Raw genomic sequence first — 26,012 nt, 5'->3', positions numbered from 1 at the left:
TACTGGGCTCCCGAAGTACAGTAGCATTTAAGCACTTTAAACAGGAAAACATGACAGGCTTTTACATCGATGCCAGGACAAACTGACACTTAATGTACTTTACATAATGCTGAATTTACAAGAAGGCACCAGTGACTCAAAATATGCCGAATCAGTTCAACAAAGTTTGTAAAGTTTCTCCTCATGCGACGACTCTAAAACATCCCATGATTTGTTAAGGCAGTCTGGTGATGCTACTACTGAAAACTTTCCCTTCAGCTGCGGTTTACATTTGTTTGATTTTGATAAACGTACACTGTCACTTTTTAGAAAGAAATTACGAGTAATTTAAGTTGAGTAAACATGAGCAATGATTGCTGATGAAGAGTGTTCAATATGTTTGAAAGCCCCGTTTTAAATTGTATTGTCAACGTCAAGATTCATCACTGCCAGACAGGAAAAAAAAAAAAAAAAAAAAACTACAAAAGTCGAGATACGTTAAGAGTTTTTATTAAATAGAGTAACCGATCTGAACCATAAACTGAAAAATCAATTAAAAATAACATGTTTTAGACAAACAAGTGTAGTTCGGCACATGTATCATTCATATCATACAAATGTGAATGTATTATTCCTGATTTTTGCTCAGTTTCAGAGTATAAAAGTTCCACTGCGCTGCTGCTTCATCGTGTGTTCGGTCCAGGAGGAAATACAGAAGAAACTGATCCTGACCAGCCACGATGAGTTTTGTTCCTTCGGTCATTTAAACCACAGGATAACGCAGATTAACCACTACAGTAAACACCACTTAACCTCAGATTTAAAAGGAAATTTACCCCCCAGGACCTGTGAGTTTACCAGACGATGCAAACGGCGTCATGTTTTGGCCAGAGTTTTTCAAAAAAGATTTGTGGCCACCAAACTGTCTACAGCATTACCTCTAATAAATGCCCGGTCTTAAATACTTCTGTATCCTGTTCTATATAATGTTGCTGAGAAATAAACAATAATATTGTACGTAATAATAAGTGTAATATGTTCAATTCCATTGCTTAAGTTAAATAAATTCAACGTCTGATTCTGTTGTTTCAATACTTTCTGGGTGACTCATCTACTCTCCTATTTTATTATTATTTAATCTGAAACAGATACAAGAAGGCTTCACATTAATATATGACCAAATATATTTATATATATATCTTAAACAGAAGGAATAGGTAATAAAGGTCTTCCTCTAATAAAGGCCTGGTAACATGTTGGCTGAAGAGACAGTTTCAGTTCGCTGCATCGAGTGTGATCATGTGGACATTTAGTGTTTTGTTTCCACGGAGCTCTTCAGAAGACAAAGAGGGAAAAACAACAACCCAAACTGATAATCACTCCTTTGCCGATGCAGAAAGAATGCAAGCAAGAGAAAAAAAACTTTTTTCTGTTCTGAAACAATTAGTCGATTAATTGATTGGTCAACCTACTCAAAATGTATCTGATGTTATAAACTGTTTCGATAATCATTTGTTTTTCAAGAAAAAGCTTGATATGAATGAATAGCTTCAGAATTTCAAACTGTTGACAGAACAAAACAAAAACATTTGAAGACATCACTTCAGATGAGCTTTTTTTTTACCCTCTTTTTTTAATAGACCAAAAAACTTATTGATTATTTGAGAATATAACTGGTGGGTAAACTGATAATAAATATATCTCTTAGTTCTTCATTTTTTTTTTTCTAAAGCTGAGGTGCATCAAGCTCTCACTGTATCTATCACTGGAATCCTGAACAAGGGGCTCTATGTAACAACTTATAAAAATCACATGTATTAATCACGGTTTTATTGACCACCTGTAAGCGGACTGAAATGTGACGTAAAAAATGAGACCTTCCCGTCTCTCTTGGTCTTGATTTATTGAAGTTGTTTAAAGCTGCTGGACTGAGGGCAGATTTTCCGTGACAGTCGGCGCCTCTCTGCTAACAGAGAGCAGCGGTAGCTAACGTTAGTATAGACACAAACTAAAGACCAAAGTTCCACAGAGCCCCTTTAAATCTTTGAAACTTTACACCAACGTCACTGTTGTTTCGTCACACATTAAAAAAAACCCCAAAGAAACAACGTAAACAGTTAATTCTAATCTGCTGTCAGTAGATTTGTCCGTGTCTGTAACCGGTCATGTTCGACAAACACCTCCCTTTTATCTGAGCGACCTCGCGGCTGAATGTGGAAACTTGGGTTGACATATCAAGTTGATAACCACCTTCGTGTAACCACTTGATTGTGATTGTCCAGGTTAGTGAAGCCAGCCGACAGAAACATCCTGGGTGTGTTGTTTCGTAGTACAGGCCTCTGGTGTTCTCCTGAATGTTATCAGCAAACGTCTCATCACCAACACAAGTGTTCATCTGTGTTTAAAAATGTTAACATGCTCAAATTCTGACTTCTCCAACCTTCTCAGGTAACGAAGAGGCCTTCAGCGTGAACGTGACGAAGCTTTCTGCTGAACTGGAGGAAGAGGAGACGAGTGAAGGGCGGGACCAGGGTAAAGAAGAAGAGAGGTGGGTGTGTTAAGAAGTTTAAATTAAAAAAAAAAAAAAGTTTGTTTCCCCTCCTGGGTTCTTTTATTGCAGAAGAGGAGGATTTTTGTTTAAGACAACGCTTGTAGAAAAAGAGTTATTTTGTTTGTAGTTCATTAAGCCCAGTCGCTCGTCTTGCAGGAGCTCAGGTGTTGTGTTCAGGTGCTCTCTGTTCATCAGAGTTCTGCTGTTGAACGTGAACGTCCCTCTGCCTGCCTGACAAAACATTTTCCTCCTGTTCTCACACATTGTTCCTCCCTTTCTCCTCTGACATCTGCTCAGTTCATTATCTCTTGTCTTGCCTCTCCTCCCTCTACTTTTCTCGTTACTCTTACTTCCTCACCTTCAGACAGACAGACAGGCCAGAACATCCCGTCCAATCAGGAGTCTTGGTTTTGATCACATGCCCGTGGAGGACAGTCCCAGGCCGGAAGCTTTGCTCATGCAGGGTAAACCTTGACCTCCGGCTTTCGGGAAGTCGTGCGCAACCAAGCGGCCGTTCTCTCCTCCGAGCCCTGACGCTCCTCCTCCTCCTCCTCCTCCTCCTCCTCCTCCTACAAAACCACCCACCAACGCGCCTCCTCCTCCTGCTCCTCCACCCACCAGGCTGGTGCTCATCATGGCGGCATCGATGAGCTCCTGCAAAACAAAGACGGAGAAAAGGAGTTAGTTTAAAAATTAAAGACAAATTGATTAACAGACGGTGAAGAGAGTTCATTCGGCTCCTGAGATTCAGCAGAGAAATACAGTTTTTATATTTAACAAGTGAGTCTCACGTCAATACTATCTTTTAAAATTATTTTTAAAATCTGCCTTTTCGGAGCATCTTGTTTGATGGATTTCCTGTTGAAATCTTACAGGATTTAAAATCGACACCTCAACAAGAGTTTCTACATCAGAATTTCAAACTTTTGGCAACACATTATATTTTGAGGATTAGTCTTTTCTCAGAGTCTCACTTGTAAAATGTTTATCTTCAGGGTGGAGACAGAGGGAGGATCATCAGGTTGGTAGCAAGTGTTTGCAGCTCAATTCTTCTTCCCAGTAAATCAACAATGTTTTTTCCTTTGATTCCACTGGGTACGTCTCTGTAACCTCATTCCATTGTTTCAGACAGACAAACTGTTTTCATACATTAAGGAACATAAATTAGTTTTTAAGTCACACTGAATCTAGCTATGCTTCTTCTCACTCCTTTTCGAATGTCATTTATTTTACTTTTTATCATTATTATTTTGCTTCCTCAAAATCTTCATTTCCATATGATGTTGTGCAAATAATTTGTTAAATAGCAATCAGGAAGCCATGTTCTATTTGCATATTCGGAATAACATAATAAACTAAAATCATGTGTTTTAAGTCTTTATGTTCTGATTTGTCTGAGGTACAATTTTGAACTACCTCTGTCGCCTCACCAAACACACCTGAAAGCACCTGTGTCTCTCACCTGACTCTGTATCTTCACCTCATGTCACAGAACTACTTTAGTAATGAGTGTAACATTTGAAGGTTTTTGAAGAAATAACCAACGTCGTTTGGAAATCCAAGTCTTAAGTATAAATATGTGTGCGTGTGCTCATTCGTCACCAACAGCAATATCTGTAAAGGTTGTTTTTCAATAGCAGAGCTCTCTGTCTGTGTCTCCTCACAGGGAAACTAATGATGTGGATCCAGAGTTAATATCCTGTATCAGGCCTCTGAGGCTCCCACGCTCCCTCGCCGCTCGGCATCAGCAGTCGTCAGGAAGATTGGTACAAATAAATCCCGGGTTTATTCATTTACTGGAGCGGCTCTAACACCCACAACACCTCGGAGCATGGCGCTCTTCACATCTGAACAACAGAGTCAAACACTCATCTTCCTCCTGCTTCAGCTTGAAGGTAACAGTTAACAATCCAGCTCAGTGTACCTCCATCACTGTCGACACCTGGACCAACTCTCTCTCTCGCTCTGTCTGTCTCTCGCCCATCATGCTCACTTTAATAGAGGGTGTTATTGTCACCGTCTACATGTGCTGTCAAAACACAACAGTACAGCTGTCTCTGCACACAGTCTGTTAATGTTACAGCCTGCAGGCAGAGCAGCCACCTGTTACAACAATGCACAGCAGATTTAATGATTAAATGTCCTGAATACAAAACATTTTATATCTCATGGTAACTAAACAGTGAGCTGTAACCTGCAACATTTTAAATCTGAACACTCTGGTGAACTTTAACTACCTGCGATCCCTGTTGATGCATTTTCTGTCTTGTTTTTTTCTTAAATCTAAACTGGCATTGGCAACTTCCTTGCTTGAACTCATCATTGCTTTCACAAAAATGTCATCACATAGCTTATATAAACAAGAATGTCCCTCAGTAGAGTGCATACCTCAGCCAAGGCCTAATAGTCCCCTTTACTTCAGTCAAACTGAATTCAGTATCGAATAAAACATTTAAATCTGCCAGATATGGATTTATATTTGCATCCACATCAAATTGTACTCACTCACAGCACAGACTTACACCTAAATACACCAGATCAGGAACCATGCATTATGATTGAAAATGTTGAAAAATATTCTCTCACAATGTCAAAGAAACAGTTCTTGGATCGTCCCTTTACATGGATTCACACACAAAGTTAGAGACCCACCTCCTTCCAAGTTTGGTGGAAATCTGTTCAGTAGTCTTTGTGTAATCCTGCTGACAAACTAACAACAGACTGATAAGCACATGGGTACATTTTGGATTCTCCGTTGCTGACGTTACCCTGTTAGCTGTGGTTTGGACTGAACCATCCACTTGAGTTGGAACAATTTCTAAATGATACACCCGTTTAGTCTGTTACGTCAACCTTTTGCCTCTCCCTCTATCGCCACCCTCGAGGTGAACTTTATGCTTCACCATCGAGGGTCCAAGAAATGCAAAATCGTCTGTCTTGTTTGTTGTGTGATGAAGACGGCAGCCTCTCAGTTCTGTGTAAAAGGGTTTAACTTAATGTCTTGTCACAGTATAAACAGAACAGCATGTGCACTCCTGTTATAACAAACAAACAGCAGAGAACTACTACAAGGTTGTCACTTTTAAAACTGCTGCAGAATTTAAAGATTCATTCCTTCTCTACAAAAGAAGTCACAGTACTGTAATATTAAAGCCTGATTATCAATAATGTATCAAGAGAGAATGTTTGATTGTATATTTCTGTATGGACTCTTAGTCCCACGTGTGCTGCAGCTCTCCTCTACCTCTGCAGCAGGTAACCGCAGTGTAACCTTGCTCTCACAGCCCTCCATCTGCTCTGACTGATGAAATCCTCCACACATGTTGTGTCAGGGCTGCCTTCAGCCAGGGGTTTGAGTCTTTGTGCTCAGACGCACATGTGAAGAGAATAACAACAGTCCAGCAGAGATGAGTGTAGCGGACTGGTGCTGCTGCTGTGGAGAAAATGGCTCTAATGACTTGTTTGTTCCTTCTGAGCAGCCCATCAAAGTCTCCGTATAAACCGCCACCGCCTGTAATGAGGTGACTGCAGTTTCATCACATACAGACGCCGGCGATAAAGAGGAGCTCGAGTGCAGAGTGTCAGATAAGTAGAGTTCAGTCGCTGCACTTTCAGATGGTGGTGATGGTAGTGATCCTGCCTGTGGCTGCTGGGGGTCTGCGTTACAGAGAACCACTATGAGGCGACAGAGCTCTGATATGATGCACAGATCTGGTGTACCAGATATATTAATGTATAGCTCATGCTGTAACTTATACAGATATAGTTAGCAACAAAAACTGACTGAAAATGTCTATTTACTGAAACTCAACAAATGAATTATATTTATTTTGCGCTTGTCTAGTCCATAAAATAAAGGCTCGGGTTAAGGCCAAAGCATCTTTTCCTAAACCTAACCAACCAAGCAAAAATGTTTGTGTGTATCTTATTTTATTCTTATATTATTCACAGCTTATATGTTTGTACGTTTTTGTGTTTTCTTTCACTCCTCTAGTGGCCTTTCTTATCATTAACAGACTCCAAGAGACACACACAAGACTTTCAATAAAATCTAATCTCATCAAATTTTTAAAAACTTTTGAAAGTTCAAAAGTCTGTTTGTTAATCTAGTTAAGTATTCCCCGATGTTTTACATTAATCACATTTACATTTTCAGTTAAATTGAGTTAAATTCAGTTAATTGATGATACTGCAAATAATTAATTAAAGATATTCTAAACAAAGTGCATGTAACTGTATATTACGTTACAACACATGATATAAAATAAGCGCTACCATTATGAGTTGCATCACTAATCATGATCTAATAATTTGTATTATTCTGACGTGAGCCATTCTGCACTTCTACCAAAGTGATATTTTAACTTGTTATCTTGTATGTATGACTTTGTGGTACTTTTTACAACACTTGTATATTAATACATCTCAAAATTGACCTTCTTATTTTTATGTAGGGTGTATAAAATAATAACCCTATCTTGAAATTGTGATAAATCCTCATCAATTATGCGTTCCTCACTGCCCAATGAACCGATAGTGACTATGTAAAATGTGCCATGTTAGTATTCATCAGTGTCAGCGGATCAAACTGGACTCACCTTCATTCTTCTCGACTCGATCCGAGACTTGTAGCAGAACTCGACCAGAGCCACGAGCATGGCCAGCCCTAACCCACCAATCAGGATGTAAAACACTCCCGCCACATTGCTCAGACTGAGCGCGCTCGTCTTGTCCTGTTAGCGCAGGAAGGCGGGGTCAGGGACAACCAATCATGGTGCAGATAGTAATGACATCACTACAGTTTGAACTACAACATCTTTAAATCTAAAAGACTAATATAATCTTTCTGACTGGCTGGACACTTTTAAACTTTCAAATGCCGTGATTAAGAGGTACAGGTATTTAAAGGGGCACTCCACTGAATTCACACATCCAAATCGGGTTGCTAGCCCACCTATGAAAAACAAATAAGGGTATGGCAGTGTCTAAACCCAGCTCCAAACTTAATGGAAATGTGGCACTTAATTGGTGATATACCCCTTTAATTTATCATCTCCTAAAACTAAAATGACCTTCTCCATCGCCCTAAATCACAGCATTTGACAATTCATATCTAAACATCTGTCACATGCAAATTCATGCACAGAAATGCAAAAAAGTGAGGGAAAGTAAAGTAAAAAAAAAAAAATTATATATAAATCCATAGAATGTTTATTTAAATTAATACTTAAAATGTAAATATAAAGTAGTAACCATCAGATGTACCGGTCTCACAGGTTCTCTTCATCACAATAGCTTTCAGTATTAATAAAAAAAACATTGAGGGAAAGTAAAGGAAATATATGTCTATAGATGGTTTATTTTATGAAAGTAGTCACCATCAGATTTATTTGTCTCACTGGTAAATTAAAAGACTGTGATATCTGTGCTGTTCATCACAGTCAACTTAAAAAAAAAAAAAAAATCAAAAAATTTACTTTTACGTCCTTGGAAGAACAAAATCCTTCAAGAAAAAAAAAGGGATTTGAGCATTGTTTTTCGTGAGACGCTGCGTTTTCCTCTGTCACATGCATCACTTGGTTTTTGGTGCGCGTGACTTAAGTTTCTTCATCCAATAGCATGCAGCCTGTTCAAAGGGGGCGGGGCCTGTCTTCAATGATCAGGAAGTGTTGTGAGGTGCGGGCAGCCTATCAGAGGGATTTCCTCTCCAAACGGTCATGTTATCCTCAGACAGTTTCTCAATTTTTTTTTTTTTTTTTTTCATGTGATCAAATTAAAAGACACATTAACGTCAGACAGAAATTAACATCAACTATTTTCCTTCTTGAAAAGGAAAATAAATATGAAAATTTATGCACAATTGTTCAGGTTAGTGTTTGTTTTGTTCCACTGATGCTGGTAACTTTGAACATATTTTGTGCGGATCATCACCTTAACTTAAGTGCAAGTAAGTACATTTGATAAGTGATACCAATACTGCAACAGTGCCATTTTTCACAACATAAATCTCTCTGTTACAAAAAAGTATTTGCAGTTGTAAAAAATAAGTTGCAAAATATAACCAGCATTGCTTCAAAGGAAGAAGCTGTTGATAGACACTGTTTCTACTCTGCTCACTTTACTTGACCAGGTGTTTCCTCAGGTTTGACATCTTGCCCTGACTCATTAAAAACTTGTAGCAGGACTTCCCGCTCTCTCTCTTTCTATCTATAATTTTAGAGCTCTCAGGTACAGAAATTTGGCACCATAATATGAATCTTTATTATGTGAATATTTAGCCACCCATTTCAGCATTTCTTTACTTTTAACAACGGCATCAGTGAGAGATAAACTAGGTGACAATCTCAGTCTCTCAGAGTTCGGTACACAGCATGTATTGTTTCCTGGTATCTGGTTTCTTCTACAGTAAGGAGAAAAAAACATATTTCAAATTAATCTGCATTTTTAGCTTCTGTGTGGGTATTCAGTAGAGTTAAAATGTTTTTTCTCATGACTGCACTTTCAGTCTGACGTTAAGTCTTTCCTCCTTGCTGCCACTCTGATGACAGACTGATGAACGTTTTCTCCCGTTTGTTAGTCTCGGTCTGTTGCACAGCGAGTTCAGAGGAAACAGGAGGTACATGACAGATTGGAGACAAAAACATCAGCGTTCAAGTGTGTGTGAGTGTGTGAGGGAGAGAGAGGAGGGTTGGTAAAGATGTGGTCAGTAGCTTCAATTTCATCAGCTGTTGGTTAGCAGCCGTAAACAGAGAGAATTAGGGTGACAGCGAGAGAAAGAGAGAGAGAGCGAGAGAAACAGGAAAATAAATCTGACTTTTTACATCTGATGTGAGTGTAAAAATAATGTCTCTTTAATCTGGGGCTTCTCTTCCAGGCCAGAATAGCTCCATCTCTCTTATAAAGACAAAAAAAAAAAAAAAATCGCCTGAAAACTTTTTTAAAACTCAAGCACTGTACAACCACAAGGATAGTCTAAAAATATAGATGTAAATGTGGCAGCCAAAGGCAGAGGGGATTTGCGATTAAAAGTGATGTAAAAAGTCACATTTTCCTCTTGTCTGTCTGTCTGTCTGCGGCTGCTTCAGTGAACTGTGCTGACCACAGAAGATTCTGGAGAACAGAAGGATGGCTGAGGAGAGAAAAGCCTCTGAAAAAATTGACTGATCTGGGGACATGAAAACCCCATATCTCCAAAAAGTCTGCTTTGTCAGAATCGGCTAAAGGCTGGCTCATTTTCCCACCAATTTGCATAAATTCATCTGACTATACGCAGAGGTTGTGACAAGTTTTGTGGCAGCTAAGTCCATAAAGTTTCCGCAGCACTTCAGAAGCCTCTCAGTTTAAGTACAAATTGGAGTCATGAGGTTTTCAGGTGCCATCAGAATATTTTAATGTATTGATTTATCCTCCAGCTCTTCAGAACAGTCAGCTGAGCAGCAGTGTTACACTCTGAAAACAAAAAGTTCTTCTCTACAAAAAAGTGCTGAATTTCAATTTGAAAAATTTGAAATCTGATTCACACTTTGACACTGAACATAACATTTTGAACTTGAAGGACAACTTCAACATTTTGGGAAATACTCCTATTTGCATTCTTGCTGAGAGTTATATCAAAAGATTGGTACCACTTTTGTTTCTGTAGAGCGAGTGTGACACTCCAATGAGCAGCCAGTTAGCTTAGCTTAGCATAAAGACTTGTAACAAAAGCAAACAGATAGCCCGGATCTGTTGGACACTAACAAAATTCACCAACCAACAACTCTATGAACAACATCTCAAACTAATAATGTTTGGATAATCAGTGCCGAATCAGTGTTTTGCCTTTATTCAAGGAACCTCTTTGTTCACTTTTTTGTTTGTCAAGCCTCCTGAAATTTGCTATTGCACCATGACCTCAAAGCATGTAAGTAAATTCTGGAGAAACATAGTGCATCACTGCAGCAAAGTGAAAATACAACAAATGCAAAAGTCAGCAAAAACAAGATTTTCTTTCATTTTAAAGTAAATTTCTTGATTTGATCAGGTAACAAATTTAAGGGTGAAAATGGTTAGTCCAGGTAGAAGAACCATTACGACGATACATTTATTTATTTTTTTGGTTGTTTATGTGTGAGTCATGGATCTATTTTATTAGGAGTGCACAGAAGGATCAGAACCTTTTGTAAATACCTTTACTGCTAGAAATAAACAAAAAGAAAACTTTTGAATCGAATGAAAAAAAAACCTTTCAATTAGGATGAAATTAATTGTTTAGAAAAAGACAATTGGAAACCCTTTTTTTCTTTTCAGAGTGTACCTGCTGAAGTGTTTGGGGTTGTGGGTCTGATGGGGGCAAGGTGGGTGGGGGTAAACCAACACATGACCTCGGGACCAGGCCGAGCGACCTCAAGAACTGACCTTTCTGCCGGAGTCCTTGTGTCCACACTCCCCCTTGTCATACCACCACTTGTTTTTCAACTTGTCTAAGACGGCTTGTTCATTGAGCTTCAGTACTGCTAGGTTTACTGGGATTCTTCAAAGAACCATGAGAGGAAGGGAGGGGGAAGGGGGAGTGGGAATAACATAAATAACATTATGCACCTCCATGTTATCTTATGTTATTTTTCAGCTGCACAGCAACAGGGCAGCGGCGGCTGCAGCAGCAGCGGCAGCAGCAACGATTTTTAGCAAAACTGGAATTTGTAGTGTAGATGCTTTGGTATGCTACAGAGAACACCTCAACAACAGCAACAACAACAGAAAGAAAACTAAATCAAACAAAAAACAGGCACAGAAACACATAAATAAAAACGTTTTGGAAATGTCAGCATCAAAGTGATATGCGTTAATACTCCATCTAGCTCAGTTTTGCCTGACTCCCTACGTGCAAGATGTGTATTACTATATCACTTTGGGTAACCGGCAAGAGCTGAAAACACTCTTTGGATCTTTGGGTTTGCTGTCCGAATACCAGAAAACATATAAACTATTTTGTGGTGGAGGTTGAAGGATTACTGCAGTTTAACTTTTTAAAGGGATGGAGACAACACTGTCCATAAACAAGGACCTGATTCCAGAGTGTAAGATGACCACAGGGAGTATTTTGCTTTTTTTACTGGTTTATTGTCAGCTAGCTAGGCTTAATTAATCTGTTACTGTCTTGTGATATAAATTATCTACATCTTACGTATGACTAATTATATAATGCCTAAATACTACTATAAAGTATAAATATACCAGCATACACTTAAATGTAAACGACTGACTTGTTGTTTGTTTGGCAGCGGCTCCCAAAACAACACGACCATTGAGGCATAACATTATTACTCGTACTGGACCTTCATCATACGATCGGAGTTTGGTTAGGTTCAGGTAATGAAACAACATGGTTAAGTTTAGGTTATGAATCTACATGGTTAGATTCAGGTCATAAAACTGCACGGTTCAGTTTAGGTAATAAAGCCACATGGTTAGGTTGAGGAAAACATTGTGGTTTTGGTTAAAATCACTAGTATACTTCTGTTTCAAATGCGTTATGTGATATAACTTCAATTTACTGTTAGTTAGTTACAAGACTCTCCATTATCTTCTGAGTACTATACCTGGATATGGTCATTTTTCTAAAGCCAGGCTCAAATTGACCTAAACCAGTGGAACACTTCCATTTTCCAAAAAGTTTATGATAATAAAAAATACTGACGCCAAACAGATCGCTGGCAAAATTGTGATTCACAAATTAGCGTCTTTCGCAAATTTCAGAAATGTCCTGCAATGCTCTTGTGTTGCATAAAGCAAGCGCCAAATGTGCTTCTTGCTTTGTTTAGTGAAAATTGTATATTGCAAACTGCATTTTGCAGAAACAGCTGTTTTTTGGTAATAGGGGCTGCTGCAGTTATGTTTTGTAAAATACTCCCTGGATCAAAGGAACATGAGAAATATCTTGAACAAGGCCTGAGATTTAATCATTTTGCTGAATCAAATCACAACCAGTGTTAGTACTTTCCCAAACAGATGGTTCCAGTACAGTCTCATCTGGGCCACCCTGAGTGTTTTATGCTTGATACTTAAGTTGTGGGTTGTTGCCGGTTACCCCCGTGTACCATTGCCTGTCGTTACCCGTTGGGGTTACGGTGATCTGACCTTGGAGTCCCCTCCCCCGAGGCCGCACTCTCCCTTGTCATACCACCATCTGTTTTTCAATTTGTCCAACAGTCCCTGCTCGTTCAGTTTTAATACTGCCAAGTTAACAGGGTTTCTACGGGGATGATAGTAATAAGGGATAAAAAGGGAACTAGGTGTTAATGAGCAGAGGACTGCCAAAGGGAAGATAGCAACATCATTACATCTACTTATGACAGGCATGTTATTAATCTTGTAATCATAAAATGAAAGACTCTTTAAAGGACAGGTTCACTGCTCTTCAACCCAGACCCTCTAAAAATGCTGTTTCTTGTCAATTTGTTCTTGCAATTGAAGGTTTGATGATCATGTACTGTATGTGTTTGTCAAAGTGGGGATCAGAAAGAATCTGGAGCTCCCTCAAGGAGCAGAGCCTTTTCTGACAAATCTATCTGCCAAACATTTGCTATAACAGGATCAGATCATTGTGTTCGTCTCTGATTGAAGACTTAACTTGAATCAGTGATACCAGTCTCCGGTACTGGAGTATTCTTGGGGTGGCTCTTGCATGTGAGCTCCTGGGGACCAGACTTCAACTTTTTCAGGTGGTTTGTTACACAGAACCATCACGGAAGTTGCCCAGAAGCTGTCAAAAAATACTTGGCTGATGATTGGCCGAACCATCTGTCCATCACTGCCTATCGCAGACTTCAACTGATCAGATCAACAGCAGGAGAGCACTACCATGAGTCGAACCTGTTAGGAAAGCTAACTCTTACAAAGCCAGAGAAGAGTGAAAACATCTTTCCTTCTTGAAAGGCCCTTTTGTTCATCTTTCAATTAATTATACTCTCCAGTTCTGATGGAACTGATGCAAGCAGCATCTACACTAACCTTGAGGAGCCGCCAATGATGTTTTGCAATAAACAGTCTTTTCTGGCTGGCCATCTTCTTGTGAATTCAGTTGCCTCGCAGGGTAACAGGTGACTCTCACAGTCAGGAAACAGCCTGAAAAGGCATCTTGGAACCACTGCTTTGGGGTCTCATCAACAAAAAATTGAAAGGTAGGGGTTGAAAGAAATGGCCAAGGAGTTGGTAGGACAATTCTGAAATCATGGACCTTGCCTTAAAAAACAAAACAAAAAAAACGCAATCTGTTGCGTGACATTCAAAGGTATCAAGTGAATCAACTTTGATTCCCTTTAAGCCACCTCAGCAATGATTTTGGACTCAAAATACTTCACAGGGGTTGTTGTAACACTAAATGACTTTTGGCCTCGAAGTTGTCTTGCCCAATGACATTCTACTACCAAGAATGTTTTCAATAGAACATTGCTGACCACAATCCATGATTAGGGTCCTATTCATGAATTATTTATCTTGGCTTTTTTGGGGAACTGGCTAAAGCTTCCAATTAATCAATTTAATCTTGGTCAAATCTTGTAAAAAATAAAGTTGTGGATTATAGATAATGTGTGTCAGCATGATGGCTGGCATCACCATACATGAAACATGGACAATTTTAATGATGGTTCCCCCAAATTGACCACCTCTTTGGATGTCCCAAGCATGAAAGACTGGGAGGGCCTCCATGGGTAACAACTGGAAATGCTGGGAAGACTGCATCTCCCAACAGGTGTAGCATCACTTGGGGATCCCCTTTGGACTGGTATGTTAAAAAAAAAGACACTGGCGGAACGTATGTAGTCTCTGATGTGTGACTGGAGTGATGGATGGCAAAAATGCTCTGCGGTCATTTGTCATAGACCCAATCTTGTCTGTAGGGTTTACTAGTGAATTAAAACAACATTTCAGTATGGTCTGAGCTGACAAACAGCAAATGTATCCTATTACTGACTACTGAGCAGCAAACCTCAACTTGCATTTATGTCCATTCTTTTCCTGATACAAAAAGAGGAACAACAGTCCAATGTGGGCATAAATACCTTGTGGAATATACAATAAAATGTTTTACATTTATTAAAGTAATTAGGTTTCAAAATGTTTTCACACTGGTGTCAATTTCTTGCCATGTTGCATTTCCCGACATATTGTCTGCTGTTCCCCTTTACGTACCAGTGATGATCAAAGCTATAGATTGGCTAAAGGTAGTGGTGGTGTTTCTATGGTGTTTGCAAAGAAACATGAGTCAATATTCAGTCATGAACAATAAACAATGAGTGATTGATGAGTGATGGGTCAACAGCGGGTACTTCAGTTTTAAGGGACAAATAATTGATGTCATGATGGCAAAAGCATAAGAAGAGTTTTGTTCTAAAGTGCACTGTGTAAATTAAAATATACCCACAAAGAACAAACTAAATTTGATTAACAAATCAGTGGTAAAACCTAAAATAGTCCGGATGACATTGCATGGTCATGTTGGACTTTGAAAACAAACAGAAGTCCCTGACCAAGGCTCGATGCCAAAACATGTCTCATTGTTTCAAAGAGTGTTTTTTCTTGTCATTTTAAAGACTGCATGCTTATAAAACTGTGTCATCTTAACAATAAAAAACTATGGGCCCTAGTTGTTATTTTCATGCCCAGCACCCAAGTAACAAATACTTTGACGTCTCAAAATTACCATCTTTATCAGGCCATAGTTCAATAAAGCCGTTTAGAACAATACTCTCCAAATTATCCACTTTGAAGATAGGCATCATAAGTCTGAGCAGATTCGGCAGCAATATGAGCTGAAATTCAGATGCTGGTTGATGTAAACAAGTCAGTGAAATCCCTGACTTGATGCCGTCAGCTGTTAGTACTGAGAGTGGGTCAACCCAGAGGCAGAGCACACAGTCTGTTCGACTGGAACTGGTAAGCAAATGTTTTGGATGTGTGAAGGTGATCATCCAAATATGTTTAGCATTCAAGTGGTTTAACGCCACACTGTTGCTAGGCAACAGATCACAAAAACTGATGTCTTCTTGTTCTCTTTGTAAAAATGGTGAATGATTTTGTGCTTTCTGCATCTGTAAATTCACCCACAAAGGTGAGTTTTAGTTACAATTTGTTTTCATTACAGTTTGTTTTTTAACACAAACCGAAAACCAATTAACCACAGAGGCAGAATGTCAAGCCAATTTGCTGCCTGTGTAAAACTGATTGATGTTCTTGAATGCTACATACACACACACACACACACACACACACACACACACACACACACACACACACACACGCGCGCGCGCGCACGCACGCACACATGCACACGTCTGCCAGTGATTAATTTCACAACGACCATACACATTAATACATTCAGCGTGTGCTAATCTCATCTTTGGAGTAATTTCCTTTCTCTGACTCTGGGTTGGCTGTAAAATGCTGATGTGAAGCAGAAAGAATGAGAACAAGATGTTCCCTCACAGAACATCTGATAAGAACATGGACAAAGTCCAGTGATGTCTGAAACATAGTGAGGGGAAAACATGACGTTCAAATGCTGCTGGCAGGTAAAAATTAAATCTACCAAATTATATTTTTTTCATGCTCAACTGAGCTGAGGATTTTGTTTGTTCTTTCACTTTGGTTGTGGGTTTATGAGCCAGATGTTTGAAGACATCTTTCTAATTGCAAACACAGTAGAACTAGGACTGTTTTTAAATTATAGGAGATATCCTCTTCACTCTACATTTTGAGGTATTTTATTAACTAAACAGTTTGACCTGTTAGTTGTCAACTGTTTTGTCGGGAATAATATAATTTAGTAAGTGTGTGATGGGCTGTTTTTCTTCACATACACTCTTAGAAAACTGCAAATAGAATATTTCCTGTTGTTGGATCATGTTTGATTGGTGCACTATGAGATTTAGAAACAGCTTCCCTGTAAAGCCAACAGCTATACTTGACCAGCAACCATTTCAACACTGAATAGATATTAATAGAGTGGACTACCACATTCTTTCTTTTATTGAGTTCTAATATTTAATTAATGCCGAAACAACGAGCAAAATCGACCTATCAGCGAAATAAACACTTCAATAAGGCAGTCTTGTTTTTAACTGACAGCAGCATTCCTGATAGATAGATAGATAGATAGATAGATAGATAGATAGATAGATAGATAGATAGATAGATAGATAGATAGATAGATAGATAGATAGATAGATGTAAGCAGCTTTGTTAGTATTCTGGTGATTGCAGAAGAAGAAACAGGCAGGTTTGCAGTCAGACAAGCACAACAGATGACATGACAACAGATAAGTAAACAGGCCGACCAGGCAGACAGACGGAAACACTGAGACAAACAGACAGAAAAACACACATATTGACAAAGACGAACAAAAGAGGGAGAGAGACAAGACAGACAGAGACAGATTAAGAGACTGACAGTCGGACAAGTGAGATAGACTGACAGACAAACACACAGACACTTAACAAGCCAAAAAACCCAAATCTGTTCATGTATGCAGAATAAATTACATATGGAGTTTGTTGTTGTTTGTAAAACCTGGATGAACAACAGAGCTCTGAACTCTCGTCAGACTCCAAACATGAGTTTTCTGACAAAATGTCCTGTGAGGCAATTTGTTACACCAGTGCTCACTGCTGTGCAGAGGTGGGACCGAGTCATCAATTTCAAAGTCTCAGGTAAGTTTTAGGTCTAGACCCAAAGTTCAAAATCAAGCTGCAAGCTCTGAACTTCAGTTTTGAATTCCTGAACAAGTTTTGGTTCAAATTCGAACAACTAGAATATCAAGTGCTTTCTCATTAATTCTTTTTAAGTTAATTTCATGGGCAATACCCAGTCTGGGCTCTGTTAAGCAGCCATTGTTGGCCGCAGATGTTTACTCAACAATTTAACTAGTAACCACAATATCTCCAGACTCCCTCAAGATATCACACGATTTTGAGAGTTGTTGACAGTGGAGAAACTTATCAAACTTAGTGAAACAGCTCTGTTCTTGTAAATTTAGCATTCAATGCCAAACATGAAGTTGTTAGTGTCAGTTTGTTGCAGCATCTGCTTCTGTGTCTAAAGGGTGCCAACATTTATGATTTAGCAGCTGTCTGAACACACAGATTCAATATTTTATTGGTGGTAAACATGTCAAATACAGTAATTACAAACCAACATTTTTGACATCTGTGGAGAAAGTCCCCAGACATCCAAGATTGCTGGATTTTGTAAGTTGTATAGTTAGGAGAAAATGTATAAATCTTATGAAACAATGTCTGTGACGAATTCTGAAATTGTGTGGGCCTTCTTGTAGATTCTGCAAATGTTGTACATGGAATTCAACTCTTGTGTAAAAATGGTAGTTTGTTTCAGGAAGCAGGTCTGAAGTGACAAAATTAGAGCACTTGTGATCTGATCACTAAGGACTGATTTTAATACAAGATCTAAATTCTGGTATCGATATTAATCTAATAATGTCTGTACATTCAACTCACACTATAAATATGTCAGATTTCCACATTTAGTCAGAAGTCATCATTCTGAAGGTCAAAGAGCAACTTTTGATTTTTAAGTCCACACCTCTGCACTTCAGCGACTGATGTTTAGATCCCAGAACAACCCACTGTTTATCTAAATCTCCCTTATAAACTTAATATAAAAACAATTCATTTTTCTGGTTGTGACTGGCCTGATTTGACACAAACACAGACAAAACAGGACACCAACACAAACCCCACTTTCACTGTCCCCTGTACCTGAGGGGCGATCCTTTAGGTGTGGCCACTCCGTAGCCTTTAGAGTCCAGGTTGCCTCCGACTTTCATGGTATCGCATGGCTTCCTCTGCTCGATGTACTCATTCATGGAGGACTCCAGCAGGTAGGCGTACTTCCCCTTTGACTTCCTGACTCTGATCACACCTTCGTTGGTGTTCTTGACAAACACTGTAGGGTCCGCACTCCGCATGTACGACCACATCTTCTCAAAAACTGCTATTTTTGAGCGCTTAAATAGGAGTAGACAGTAAAGACTGTCTTTACAGATTGTACTGATTTATGAAAGAAATAATACTGCACGTTTTTCATTTTTCTTTTGCAGAATAATGGCAGGTTCTGCCAGAATGCCATGTTCTGCCAAACATAACACAGGGAACTACAACAATGAACAATGTGTCCTCACCCTGAAGAACTCTTTGGTCGAGCCTCCATCCAGAGTGCCGTAGGCGATCTCCGTCTGCTTGGCCAGGTCCTCAGCACTCTCTATGGGCGAGACCATCCTCTCCACGGTGAGGAAGGCTGCCAGGTTGGCTGTATAGGAGGAGATGATGATGAGGGTGAAAAACCACCAAACTCCTCCCACGATTCGACCTGAGAGAGACCTGGAGAGAACGAGGAGACAGAACACTGATAAATCACAACTCCATTTTGTTATTTACCCAGGAAAGTCCCAACACTGTGTTCAGACTCACAGTGTGACTTATGAAGCTACTCAGTAAAAACAGTCTGACCCGTTGGGTTTAAGGCCTTGATCAACAAGATAATTGGCTGCTCAAGTCCAGTAGAGGACACATTACATCACAAGAAAGGCTTCTGCTGCAATATCTGCACACTATTGAATCACTGGACAGAAAATACAAGTCTTCCTCTTTTATTTTTTATTTCCTACAGTAGGTGTGACAACTGAGGCGTAACTGTTGACTGTGAATAAAGGAGGAGAGATGGTTCTGCCTGCAGGAACACACAAACACAAGCATCCGTACCTCACATTAGCATCAAAGACATCGACACATTCACCACAAAAAAAACGTAACACAAAACCACAGACAGACACACACTCTGATACTGTTCGGCCCTCCGGTCCTCACCAGCTTGTCTAAAGGTGACCCTGCGTGACACACATACGCAAATATAAAAAATGATGCTTGTGTGTGTGACAGAAGTCCTCACAATAACAGAAACTCCAGTCCCTGCAAGGACCAGATTTGTAATGAATTCAAATAATGCAATCGCGTTTGTTTATATTTTACAGTTTACACAGCTAATAAATACATTAAAAATGTCCAGATATAATATGCAGGAATCCTGGATTTTCTAAAAAAAAAACAAAAAAAAAACAAAACTTAGACCTTTGTTGTTGATTGTGTATTGACATCATCCCAAATGTTTCCAACAATGTTCAAACCAGAGAAATCCACACGTGTACTCAAGCTAACAATGCATTTCATTTGTCGTCTGTCGTTAATTCCAGGACAGGGAACTCAGCCATGGACACTAAACTTGAAATTGTCTCCTCTTGAAAATGTGTGCCTGAGTAACATCAGATAGATTTCATCAGAACTGATCAATGGAGTGTTCCTTACCAGTTATTAGAGTTTGACCACACAGTCATATTTAATTATTCACGTTGCTCCTGTAGTGTTTATCTGCCGCAATCAGAAAGATTACGTGACTGTACATTAGCCATAAGCTAATGTTAGTGAGCAACTGCAAAAAAAGGAAAGCGTGTGTAATTCTGTTTAAATTCAGGTCAACTCTCACTGAACTCAGCGGAGACTCCAGTTCTCTCTCTCTTTTTCCCTCTCCTCTGTGTAACATTATGTCATGAGGTAAAGTACATTTCCCCCCCAGCTCCAGTCAGCAGTGAACGTAAGTGAACATAAAGTCATGATAATCGAGGTCACCTCGGCAGATCTCCGCTACAGTCAGGTTGATAAATATGAATGAAGATAAATCCACTTTTTAATCCCCAGATTTTAAAAGTAATCTCTGAGCTCTCCTCTTGTCAGTAAATGTGTGTCTATTGTGGAAGTTACTGAACCCCAAACTGCACCTGATGTGCTGGATGGCACCTTGCATGGCAGCCCCTGCCATCTGCTGAATGCCCTAAAATGAAAATGTAAATGTATCTGTAGATGGCTCCAGCTTAGAGCAGAATCTGATGTAACTCACTCAAGTAAAAATGCTAATTCCAAACCATAAAAATTGTCTGTTGCAAGTCAAAGTCCTTCATTGAAAATATAGAGTAGAATTAGTGAGCATAATAAGGAAAACAAAATACTCAATGGAATAAGATCCCACCTGTGACAGTTAGAGTTATTTTAGGTGGAGCTCATCTTAAACAATTTAATGATTATTTTCATTACAGATTCATCTGCTGTTTATTTTCTCCATCGATTGATTGATTGTTTGGTAAAAATTCTGAAAACAGTGAGAAATGTGGTGACAATGACCGAGAGCACAGTGACACCGTCAGTCCAAACCTCAAAACCTCAACATTATTACAATACATTAAAATGCTTGAAGTAATTAAAGGCAAAATAAGCAAATGATGACTGAGACTGAGACTGACTGTGCTGTCAAACACACACACGCGTGCACACACACACACACACAGTATCACTAACATGTTCAACAAAGAGTATATAATGTATGGAGAGAACTTTTCTAGAACATTGCTATAATGAGGTCAGGAGGAAAATAATTACAGAAGAGCACACAGTTCCACACACACTCATGCATACTGTAAGTAAACACATATATACACTGACAAAATAACCAACACATGTACACACACATACACAGCAATGCAGCAAATCTAGAATAGTAACGGCCTCAGGCCTTCACACGGCTGTTAACATACAACGAAGCCAGCAGCAACGCCACAATAGATTGGACGTGTTTCATGATAACGTCTGTGTGTGTGTGATGATACGGCTACCTTAGTAAGAGCTGTACATCTCTGATGGTATAGCTGTGTGTATATGTATGTTAGTCTGCCTTTGTGCTTCTATTTCTGTGAGGACCAACACAATGAGGACATTTTCTTTAGGGTTTGTAGAAATACTCATTGTGCAGAATGGCCCATATTAAATGTTATACTGTAATTATTGATGGATTAATGGGATCACAGAGCCTAAAGCAAGGAATATCTATTAGCCTGGAATGTTTTTCGATGACTAGGAGAAAAATAATTGGAGGGAAAAGATTACAGAAACAAGATGGTGGTTCTGCAAGTTTCTGCCAGAAACTAACAATCTGCTTTTGGTCTCCACAGTTTCCACTTTCCAAGCAGATGCCAGTGAAATATGCCACACAGTCATTGTTTCCTGTTGGACTGTCTAACTGGCTTTGGGCAATGTAGTGTGACGTGGTACAACTTGGCGCACCACTCAGGTGTCCTACCTTGGGGAGATGTCACAGCCCTGCTGCATGAAGGCCCCAAGTGAGAACCAGAGAGAGTTAAAGATGCCAAAGTCATTGGTGTATTCTGGAGTCTCTTTGTCTTTCTGCTGGTTCTGGCTCTGGTTTTGGTTCTGGGAGTACCCTGAGACCCAAAACAGAAAACCAACAGATCAAAATCCATTTTCATATGTTGCAAGAATGAAAATAAAGACTATAAATAAAGAAGTTTCAAGCAATGATGATGGTGATGATGATGATGTTACCTGGAGAGAGCTCAGAGGATGAAGTCGGCAGAGCTCGTCGAGAGGCAGAGGAGGGCAGAGTTTCATCTTCATCATCAGAGTCGTCACCCTGCCATTCATAAGGACTGAATCGACTCACCTGAGACACACAGAGACACAGAGAGTTAAAGTATCGTCAGCTTACCTGATGTAATATCTAACAATGTGTCCTATTTTATAAGCTTATTAAATAGCAACAAACACCAGATGGGAACTGGTCCCATAAATGAAGAATGTCTTTTTAAATGTAAATATTTAATCACCAAAGTGTAAAATGGTAATTTAAAACTTGATGTCTGGATAGAAAATAAAAATCAATGTTTTGTATTAATTGTTAATGATCTCTTGCAGCCTGCATTATTTTTTTTTTTTTTAAGATGCCGATACATCAAGTGTGCTGAAATTTGCAGTAGTCATCAGAATCAAGATAATGAGAATGTGTGTTGATAACCGGGTTTAAATGCAAAGACCTGTGGATCTGGTGCCATTACCCAGACACAGATGATGTACTCACACCAAGTTTGAATGGGCCGATAGTTCAGTCTCAGTTTTTAAAATCTCTTTGTACTTTTGTCTTTTTCATTATCTAAAACATTTTTAAAAAGCATGTTTGCTTTGAAGGTTACTGTCTAACTACAAGCACACAAATGAAGACAAGCATCCACTGACAAACTCACCAGGAAGAGCACCACGCTAACTCCGATGTAGGCGAAGACAATGCACATCCAGATCTCGTAGGCCAGCGGGTCGAGGAAGGAGAAGACGCCTGGTTTGGACTTGGTTGGTTTCTTGATCATGATGGAGATTCCGAGAGACATGAAGGGTTTCGTGAAATCGATCACCTGTTCTCGCACCAGAGTGATGGTCAGCGGGGCGACTGCCACGTCTGCCTTCTGCAGAGAGACAGAGAGGTGTGCAGGAGACGCTCAGAAACAATACTGGATGTTTTTGTCGTTCTTTTACAGCTTGTCTCTGACTGACAGCTCATCCTCCTTCAGACCAAATCAAGCGAGGAGGCCTGAGAACTTCTGCTGTAACAACATCTGCATTCAGCTCAAGTTTCACTTCACACCACAGATATATCTCGTCACAGAAGTTTGTATCCTATTGCACAATTTTTTGAAGCATTTACAGTGCTGCCTCTTAACTGTGTTTTACATTTGAAGAATCATCTGACACATTCCACATTCTTTTCAATTAAATCAAATAAAAATGAATAAGTGTTAGTAGAGCTCATGTTTTAAGGCTGTACTTTAACCAAAGAGCTGTTTTTCCTCCTCTGTTTTATTTTGAAAGATATTACAAACATGGAAAGAATAATCTAGTAATTCGAACAAAAAGGCAAAGAATAAATGAAAGCCAGAAAAATTTTATTATATGGCAGAAAGACTTTGAACTTTAGGTTTTCATCCGTGTCCGAAAAATGACCGAACAGATTAAGATGGCTGGTATCTGTGGGTACAATCTGATGTGGATAAAGGAGGCTCTTGGGCCTAGTGAGTGTCATTGTAGTTACATTTTAAACTTTTATTTAGACTCAAATCCTTCCTGCTGCATTAAAATACGTATTAGCAAGTAGTTACACTCACCCCATAAACCAGCTCTCCCACCATGCCATTCCACATCTTCGTCTCACTATCTCTGGCGCCATATTTTCCGTCACCCACCAGCTCGAGCCGGTAGACGAAGCCGACGTGTTTGGCGATCTCTGCGGCCAGTTCAGCACAGTAACCTTCATACCTTTCATTTCCTTCAAACTGCTCGTGGTTCTTTCTCAGCATCATGTAGGGAGCTTCCTGTATAGAGGCAGGAAGATGATTTGAGAGCACAGCACTGTTATTTAGTTTCTATGTAATCACTGGAGAATAAAACCAGAGGTAGGTGAAGGTCAGCCGTAAACAGCACCATGTCCTCCCAGGCTCACCAGTATGGTGGTGACTATGTATGTCCTGTTCTGCAGACCGTGGAACTCCTCTACCACCGGCTTGTAGACGGCGGTGTTCACGTAGCCTCTCCTCTCGTTCCAGTATCCGATCTGAACAGAGAGCAGCAGCAGCGTCACACTAACCATCCCCAGCCTCTGTTCACTGTCTCAATTGCAATCTGACAGGAGTGTTGTTGGATTATTTTGTGTTTCTCTTTTAACAAGTTTCTGTTAAATATCAATTTGTGCTGGAAGGTTGGAGAAGAACCTCCAGGTGACAGCAGTTTAAGATTTCAAAATAAAAGTTTGCAAAGTGCACCTGGTGAGTATTTATGTCATATTGAACATGCATTTAAAAAAAAAAAATAGCAAACAGTATATGCAAAAGCCAACCTCCTGAACCTGTTCTTGGGGGGTTTGGTAGACTGTGACTTTCACAGCCAACACACAAACTGACAAACAGACACACACTCACAGTGCCCTCCAATTGTGGTAGTAGGATTGCTGAGAGATATAAAAAGTGACAAGAGACTTTTTTTGCTGGTCTTTTCTAGTTGGAGGTCTACCCGGTCTGTCCAACACAACTCGCCAGGCTCACAAAACTCAGATGAAACTGTCAAATAGGCAGTACTGGTCAAATATGAATCATGATTCTGTTACTGCATTGTCAATTTCTAACCTCAGGTGTTTGCAGAAACATTTTAGTGTACTGTTCGACTGTAATTTGAAAAGTGTGTGACTAGGTCACTCCTTTCTCCTGGTTCTAAACAAAGAATAACACTTTTTAAGCTTGTGTCTGTGTAGTCTCCTAAACTACAAAGGGAGCATAATTGTGTATTTTATTGCAAAGATAATTCACTGTAACCTTGTGTTGTCTGATGGAGTTTGAAGGAAAGCTGAGCTGCAGGTTTTTATACCAAACAAGCGCTGCAGCAGCTGATTTCACTGATGATCACACCTTTAATCAGAGAGGAGGGAGCTAATTACTGAAATGAGCTGATGTGGTGAAAACCTGCAACTCTGCTGAGTGTGACTCGTCACCCAGCTTCGGTCAGAATCTAACTTGTTTAACAAAGACAATGAACAGCAGCAGCACCTTCCTGGGTCCGATGTGGGTGAGCTCCATCACATTCAGGGTGTAGTTGGTGCGATGTCCTCGCTCATCAAACTGAACCCAACCTGTCAGCCCCTCCAGACGCACCTGCACAGGCACAAACTTGTTAACATCAGGCATCAGGTATTGACGTGTATTATGCTGTATATTTGGTGTATTTGTACCTGTTGCAGTGCTCTCTGTATGTCGATGCCCTGTCCCCAGGGGGCGGGAGGGTTTGCAAGACACTCCCCAGCATTGCCACGGCGAGATATATCGATCCGTTGCCGCCGGAGGTTCTGAAAAGCCGTCGCCATGACGCTGACGCCATCGTAGGTCAGAGCTCCTGTGTACTGAGGAGGAGTGTGCATTCATTTTTATTATGCCATTGTAAGTAGTGAAGCCAAAGTACCTTATGAAGCAGAATACGACTGTTTACCATGCACTTTGTGAAGTTACTGCTAATTCTAACACAACATTTCCTGCTAGTGCGGCTTCACTTCAGTTAAACACAGGAAGGTTTTTATCGTGAAGCAACCACAGGACACCTTTGCCACCCATCCAAAATCTACAACGTAAGACAGATGACGACCTGAGTTTGTCTGGCTGCACTGAAACAAGACAAACCAATTGCTGTTTACAAAGTCTGGAAGATGTTAAATGAGTCAGAGAGTGAGCTTCTGTGTCTTAGATTTTGTTTTTCACATTTTTTTAACGGTTTGAACTTGAATGTCCAGGACCTCATGTTAAATCTTGATGACAGAAGAGTCATAACAGACCATAACAGTTTGTGTTTTCTCCAACAGCCTGGTGTGGGTGGATGGATCATCATCCATGATTAAAATCCAACTGACATTAAACATTTTTTGGTTTATTTTTTTGCCCCAACACATCTGCTCCAACAATCACATCCTGACATCACATCATTTAGTCATCTCTTTTTCATGTAAAAACATTGTGCTTATTTGTTACAGAGTTGTGTTTATTTGAATATTGAGGCAGAA

The 26,012-nt window shown here is 39.7% G+C and overlaps 1 protein-coding gene and 1 long non-coding RNA gene across 7 annotated transcripts in view; one reads left to right on the top strand and one right to left on the bottom strand.

Annotated features, from left to right (window-relative positions):
• Positions 1 to 466: 466 nt before the first annotated feature.
• LOC119031592 (glutamate receptor 1-like) overlaps positions 467 to 26,012 on the bottom strand; it is a 67,256-nt gene continuing 41,710 nt past the window's right edge. For 2 of the 6 annotated variants that reach the window (XM_037120169.1, XM_037120171.1), the window contains exons 7-18: positions 25,194 to 25,361; positions 25,012 to 25,116; positions 23,916 to 24,026; positions 23,581 to 23,787; positions 22,669 to 22,884; positions 21,974 to 22,091; positions 21,711 to 21,852; positions 18,709 to 18,907; positions 18,287 to 18,534; positions 12,650 to 12,764; positions 7,129 to 7,263; positions 467 to 3,184 (exon numbers count right to left, since the gene is read on the bottom strand). In XM_037120169.1, the coding sequence (XP_036976064.1) occupies positions 2,945 to 3,184; positions 7,129 to 7,263; positions 12,650 to 12,764; positions 18,287 to 18,534; positions 18,709 to 18,907; positions 21,711 to 21,852; positions 21,974 to 22,091; positions 22,669 to 22,884; positions 23,581 to 23,787; positions 23,916 to 24,026; positions 25,012 to 25,116; positions 25,194 to 25,361 (2,004 nt within the window). In that variant the 3' untranslated portion in view covers positions 467 to 2,944. Of the gene's footprint in view, positions 3,185 to 7,128; positions 7,264 to 10,927; positions 11,043 to 12,625; positions 12,765 to 18,286; positions 18,535 to 18,708; positions 18,908 to 21,710; positions 21,853 to 21,973; positions 22,092 to 22,668; positions 22,885 to 23,580; positions 23,788 to 23,915; positions 24,027 to 25,011; positions 25,117 to 25,193; positions 25,362 to 26,012 lie in introns of those variants that run through there. The other 4 variants (XM_037120170.1, XR_005078641.1, XM_037120172.1 and 1 more) reach the window with 4 other exon arrangements.
• On the top strand, positions 25,020 to 25,868 carry LOC119031612. Its single transcript, XR_005078647.1, has 4 exons — positions 25,020 to 25,152; positions 25,234 to 25,398; positions 25,498 to 25,583; positions 25,815 to 25,868. It is a non-coding gene; the product is annotated as an uncharacterized LOC119031612 (long non-coding RNA).

This window comes from Acanthopagrus latus, chromosome 13 (genome assembly GCF_904848185.1).
Source record: "Acanthopagrus latus isolate v.2019 chromosome 13, fAcaLat1.1, whole genome shotgun sequence".
Taxonomy (NCBI): domain Eukaryota; kingdom Metazoa; phylum Chordata; class Actinopteri; order Spariformes; family Sparidae; genus Acanthopagrus; species Acanthopagrus latus.
The sequence above is the reverse complement of the archived record's forward strand: the minus strand, read 5'-3'. Positions and strand labels throughout refer to the sequence as shown.